Genomic DNA, 6,780 nt, shown 5'->3' on the forward strand with positions numbered 1-6,780 from the left:
TAACAAACCTGCACATTGTGCACATGTACCCTGGAACTTAAAGTATAATAATAATAATAATAAAAAGAGTCAGCCCCCTAGCCTGGCAGTGCTGCTCTACAGGCACCCTCAGCCCTGATCCCTCCACTGCACCTAGGGGACACAGTTTACAGGACTGAGTCAGTGGGACACCCTGTTCCTTTACACTCCCAGTCATGGGCTCAGATTCTGCACTTGTCTCACTGCTGGAGGGAGGAGCCTGCATCAGTCACCCTCAAAGAAGACATGAAGTTATTTCACCTGTAAAGTCAAGAAACTGTTCACAGCACTGGGGGCAGGCTTGGGGAAGACGAGGTTTGTGAGGATGTTGAGAATTCATGCAGCTCATCCTTTAGCCCTATAGCTTTCCAGAGAAGTGTATAATGGGGGTCACTAGGCATGTGAATAACTGATTTGGTGAAAGATGCCACTTCAGATCAAAAGTGCATTTCCCCTTCCCCAAGGTGTCAGCAACACTGAAACATATTTGACTAACTTTATAGAGGAAGATTAAGATAGAGGATGAGAGAGACATAAGGCCTCAGGAATATCTTAGCCGATAGAAAGCCTGCTGGAAGCTGCATTTCCAATATGATTAGACTGATTGAAAACCTTGAAACTAAACACTTCCAAAGGAGACTGGGACCCATTTCTCCTGAGAATGACAACACAAAAAATAGTAGAGGAAACCAACAAACCAAAAGCAGACACTGTTTCAGATCTATTGAAAATCCTCAAGATAGTCTCATAATATAATATTTAAAATATCTAGGATACAATTCAAAGAAACACTTGTTATATCAAGAAGTAGAAAAATTCACCATTTGAATGAGAAAAGGCAATCCAGACATCAACGCTGAGATGATTTAGGGTTGAAATTACCTGACAGATATATTGAAATCAGCCACCATAAAATCCTGTTGATGAGCAATTTCAGGCATTCTTGAAACAAATGAAAAAGGATAAATTCTCAGAAAAAATAGAAGTCATAAAATCAAACTAAATATAAATACAAATAAAATAAATGAAAAATTTAAAAATACCTCTCTGGAGAGACTCAAGAACAAGTAACTATGAAACTAAAATCCACGCATTAGAGAAGACACTTAACACTGTTAACTAGAGAAGCACAAACCGTGTTATCACAGCCCAGCAGGGCGACAATCAGTCTGCTCAGAAGTGAGAGGCCTGAAAAAAAACTCCTCGTGTCCCTGATGGTGAAATCTGGCCCCTGATCCCAGGGTTCCTCCCTCTTCATGCTCGGAGGGCTAGACCTAGCAGTGAAGGGTTCCCAACCTCACCCTATGTGGCCCCTCCAGAAGGCAGAGCCCATTCTTGCTGATATTCCCGATCTCCAATAACACAAAGTGAAAGAGAATGTCTTAACCAGAGTACTGAGTCTTGGCCTATCTGAACATATTTCAAAGTTTAAATGTACAGTGAGCATAGGATGCTGAGCAGAGGCCCCCTGGACAGTGGCTGGAGTTGGGAGCAGTGCAGGATGGAAGGACAGGTCAGGGGCCCTGAGCACCTGCACCTGCACCTGCACCTGCCCAGGGTGGACATGACTACCGCATCCACCAGAGGGCGCTGTGGTCTAAGCAACTAATCAGAGCTCCCCAGATCCTCTGCTGTTTTCCCTCCACTTGCTGGTGTTTCTGTGCCCTCCAGATGGTGTTGCTCCTCCCCCTTCTACGACCTTTCCACTTTTCAGCCATAACCTTGTCTGAGGTCAAAGGAGGGGGTTGTGCAACCTCCAGAAAGGGAGAAATTTGCATGGAGCCCTCCCACTCTGAGGATACGTGTGACAGATAAGAAGGGCTGGTGGGATCAGTCCTGGTGGTAGCTCAGGAAGCAGAGCCTGGAGCATCTCTACTATGGCCTGGGCTCCACTGCTTCTCACCCTCCTCGCTCACTGCACAGGTGGCTGCCTGCAAGGAATTCAGGGAGCGTTCCTGGATGTCACCTGGGCTGATGATCTGTTCCTCCTGCCTGGGAACCAGTCTTCATCTCTCCCCACTGATCTCTGTGTTGCTCTCTTCTTGCAGGTTCTTGGGCCAATTTTATGCTGACTCAGCCCCACTCTGTGTCGGAGTCTCCGGGGCAGACGGTCACCATCTCCTGCACCCGCAGCAGTGGCAGCATTGCCAGCGACTATGTGCAGTGGTACCAGCAGCGCCCGGGCAGTGCCCCCACCACTGTGATCTATGAGGATAACCGAAGACCCTCTGGGGTCCCTGATCGGTTCTCTGGCTCCATCGACAGCTCCTCCAACTCTGCCTCCCTCACCATCTCTGGACTGAAGACTGAGGACGAGGCTGACTACTACTGTCAGTCTTATGATAGCAGCAATCACACAGTGCTCCAGACCCATGGGGAAGTGAGACAGAAACTCCCCAGAGCATCTCTACCTGGGCCAGTCTCAGCCTGTCTCCACCGGAGTGGGTAGCTCTCCCATCTCTCCTGCCTAAGTGCTTGAGGTGAACTTTGCTTATGACTTCCTCTTTTCCTTTTCAAAATACCAATCTGTTCTTCCACACCTTGATGGCTGATTTTCTGATACGTGCACGATCAATTGTGGGATAAATGTAGTTTATAATAGGGTCTCTGAGCCACACCATTATTGATGTTCTGGTTGGGGCTGCCTTGCACAGTATAAGATATTGACTTGCATCTCTGGCCTCTACCCTTAGATACTATTAACACCCTCCCCTCATTTGTGACAACGAGACTGTCTTGAGACACTGCCACATGTCCCATGCTTGGGGACGAAATCAGCCCAGGTTGAGATACTCAGTTAAAGAGCATGTCTTCAGCTACTAAGAAGCTTGGCTTTGAAATGTGTTTATGCCATTCTGCTGAGCATGAGGCTGGTTTTCTAATTTTTATGTTTCTGGTTCCCATCTATGAGACAAAACAATAACACCAAACTTCAATGTTTTGATGGTTGAATGGTTTTCCAAGCAGCAAGAAGTCAGAGATTGTGCTACTTAGAGGTGTAGAAGCCCTAACCAGATCCTGTAACACAGAGTTTAGCTCTGACTAGGACAGCACACAATGCCTTCCATCAATCTCCAACCCACAGCCCGCAGGCTGCATGCAGCCCAGAAAGGCTTTGAATGTGGCCCAACACAAATTTGTAAATTTTCATAAAACATTATGATTTTTCTGCAATTTTCTATAGCTCACCAGCTGTTGATACTAACAGTTAGTATCAGTTTTATGTGTGATCCGAGACAATTCTTCTTCCATTGTGGCCCAGGGAAATCAAAAGATGGGACACCCCTGCTTTGCACTTTTGTACAATGCACATGGAAATATAATAGAGCCTTCTTCCATCTAAGGTCATGTGACTCAGCCATTGAAAGGTGGAAGTGCTGAAATGAGCTCCATATGAACAGACCTTGAAAAATTATGCTCAGTGAAAGGAACAAATGCAAATATCTAGAAATGAAATGTCTAGAAATGACTGTATTTATAACAAATGTCCATGATAGGTAAATTCATGGAGGCTGAAAAGATCGAGATTATCCTCAAACCTTGTGATAATTTAGGTGAAAAGGATGATTTCAGAATTGGATAGAAAGTGATCTACTTCAAAAATAAGCTGGAAATGCCTCCACGAACAGAGGCGATGCTTTGCGGAATCCTAGGTGGAGAAGTGTATCAGGTGCAGATGAGGTCTTTAAGAATACTTCTTGTTTTGTTTTGTAAAATTAAATATGAATCAGAACACTGTGGGCCAGGCGCGGTGGCTCACGCCTGTAATCCCAGCACTTTGGGAGGCCGAGGCGGGCGGATCACGAGATCAGGAGATCGAGACCATCCTGGCTAACACAGTGAAACCCTGTCTCTACTAAAAATACAAAAAAATTAGCCGGGCGTGGTGGCGGGCACCTGTAGTCCCAGCTACTCGGGAGGCTGAGGCAGGAGAATGGCGTGAAACAGGGAGGCGGAGCTTGCAGTGAGCCGAGTTTGCACCACTGCACTCCAGAGCCTGGCTGACAGAGCGAGACTCCGTCTCAAAAAACAAAACAAAACAAAAAAACACTGTGCTTGCTCGCTTACCTCCTCCTCAGGTCATTTCCTGCAGTCTCTAAGAACAGTCCCCCTGGCTTCCCCATCTCCTCCCTGAGCGCCAGCATCTGGGGCGTGAACAGCACAATCAAGGCCACACCTGTGAGACCCTCAGTGAGTCAGCAGGGCTGTGTCCTGGTGATGTCAAGGGACAAGGGGTCAGCAGGGGACCTGTGAGGCTGTCTCAGGGGGTGAGCATGTCTGGCCCTGCCAGCTGGGAAGCCCCTCAGGAGGTTGAGGGGAGCTGAGCACACAGTGAGCTCACTGAGCTGAGATGGGAAGTGACTGCAGCTGTCAGGACCTTCAGGGACACTCAGGCAGTCTAGGATCAGGCTCTCTCACCCTGTGGGGCCTGGTTCAGGTCAACTCCTCATCCTCCTCTTCTTCCTCCAGACAAGAGAGACATTGCCTATGGCTGAGGGGTCCTGGAGGTGATCCGGGTGCAGGGACATATTTGAATGTAGGAAATTCTCTCCCAGTGAGACCTGTAGAGACTAAAAGAGCATTAGGAACATTCACTGTTACTGCTGGAGTCTTAGGGTGCAGATCTCTTGAGCATCTGCACCATGGCTTGGCACCTCTGCTTTTTGTCCTCTTCCCTCCCTGCCCAGCTGAGGCACATCCTGCTCTGGGGAGAAGGGTCTATGCGGTCCTCAGCCCACCTCTGCTCCACTCCCTTTCTCACAGGGCTCATTGTTTTCTTTCTCTCCACCCTCCTGGGTCTGTGGTCCACATGGCACTGACAGCCTCTTTCACTGACCAAGCCTCCGGGACTGACAATTACAATCACCCACCCTGGAAACAGCCATAATACTGTCAATCAAGGCACAGCTTGGATTCAGGAGCACCTGGGACATGTCCCCAAACCTCAGACCCAGAGGGGGTAACAACTATCCCTCAGGGACCTCAGGGAATTTCCCAGCCCCATGTTAGGCAGTTTGGCCTCCCTGGCCATCTCTGGGCTCCAGGCTGGCGACGGTGCTGATTTTCACTATTTAGCACAGAATGGCAGCCTCGCTGATTATTCTCTGATTATCTGGATGCTCTGTGACTCCTTCTGTGCATCTCTGGGATCATCATTCAGACTCACCTGCACCCTGAGCAGTAACACCAATGTTGTTTGCTATGACATTTACTGGAAACATGACAAGGCAGGGAGCCTTCCCTCCCTGGTATCTACTGAGATTCTACTGAGATTCAAGCAGAACCAGGGCTCAGGGTCCCCAGCCTCTTCTCTGTGTGAGTGGATGCCGTCGCCAGTGCTGAGGCTTTGCATATCTTTGGTCTCAAGCTTGAGGATGAGGCCACTCATGGCACAGTAGTGCCTCTCACAGCGCCATGGATGGGATGTTCTCTCTAAAATAGAAGTCTTTTTTTTTTTAGTTTGGCCCCTTTGCTAAGTAGATTCTATAATAATTAGACAAAAAAAGTAATGTCTTTTTTGGAGGGTAGAAACACTGGTGAAAGAGAAACCGGGAAGGACTTGGCATGGGGGGTGGGTGGGCTTCAGACCACGGCTCTGACCCCCATGAAAGGAGAGAAGGAAGGGGGATTAGTAGGAACTGCCCCAGCCCACAGGCAGGTCAGACGTCAGACAAAGCCTCAGCCGACTGAGTGGGTTCTTTCCCAGGGGTGCCCACTAGAAGTGCCCTGCTTCCTGCAGGAAGACCTGGCTGAAAGGACCCTGGGGTCCTCATTGCCTGGAGCCAGCCCAGGGGTAGGGGACATGTTAGTCACTTGTGGTCCTCCTGCAGGTTCTCCCAAAGAGGCATCTGAGTGGGACACTTCCACGGCCGCCACCAGCACTGCTGCTGCATTCCCCCTCAGGACAGGGGCAGCGCCCTCCTTCCCCGGCTCATCTACCTGAGCCCCATGTGAAGTCAAAGCTTAGGTGTCTCAGGGCTTTCCCCCAACAGGCCCTGCAGCCACTGAGACCCTTATATACCCTGAGCTGCATGCTGTGGAGAGAGGGTCTGTGGAAGACCTTGGGTCTTAGCCATCGACTCCTCTGGGGAACACCATGAAATCCTCAGACTGGGGATGTCCTCTGGAGCTATCTTTATCCTCTTCTTCTTCCCAGTATCTCCTGCTCCATGATCTGGGTCCTGTCCCTGGCCCTGTTGCCTCTCCAGTGTCTGATCCATGCCAGCCCTTCCTTAAATATGTGTTGAACCCATTTCCCATTTGCCCAAGAAATGAGTGCTGGCAATGAGCTGCACTTTTTTTTTTTTCTAAATGGGTCAATAAATGAATGAATGAATGAATGAATGAATAACAATGCAACCTGAGTCTCCTGTCACATGGTTATTTTAAGACCTGCATTTTTCTTTACCCAGGAGGAAAATGAGTCCCTGCAGCTGTTATTGCCTCTGAATTGAGCTAACTTGTTTCTACACTGTCATGCCATGGTCACAGTGGGACAGATGTACACCAAGCCTACCATAGCTTTCAGCCCTGCCCTTCCACCCGCCCTGCCTGTGGCAGTCATGGCATCAGGGCTTCCCTCAGAGTCAGCCTCTACCCACCACACAGTCTGGGCCATCTCCTGCTCTCCGACAGCCTGGGGTTCAGTGATCCCTGTCCATGTGTCCTACCTCAGAGACACCTGCCACTCCTCCCCTTCCCTAATTTCTCTGCCATCCTGTTTCTCCAGCCTCCCAGGAATGTCCCCTGCCCAATCTCTTG

General features: G+C 49.1%; 1 gene segment (V, D, J or C); it reads left to right on the plus strand.

The window, feature by feature from the left end:
• The first annotated feature begins 1,814 nt into the window (after positions 1–1,814).
• Positions 1,815–2,536, plus strand: LOC746367 (immunoglobulin lambda variable 6-57-like). The segment is given in 2 exon segments: positions 1,815–1,941; positions 2,067–2,536. Coding segments are annotated over 2 exon segments (447 nt in total).
• Positions 2,537–6,780: the final 4,244 nt, after the last annotated feature.

Source organism: Pan troglodytes, chromosome 23 (assembly GCF_028858775.2).
Source record: "Pan troglodytes isolate AG18354 chromosome 23, NHGRI_mPanTro3-v2.0_pri, whole genome shotgun sequence".
NCBI classification, from domain to species: Eukaryota; Metazoa; Chordata; class Mammalia; order Primates; family Hominidae; genus Pan; species Pan troglodytes.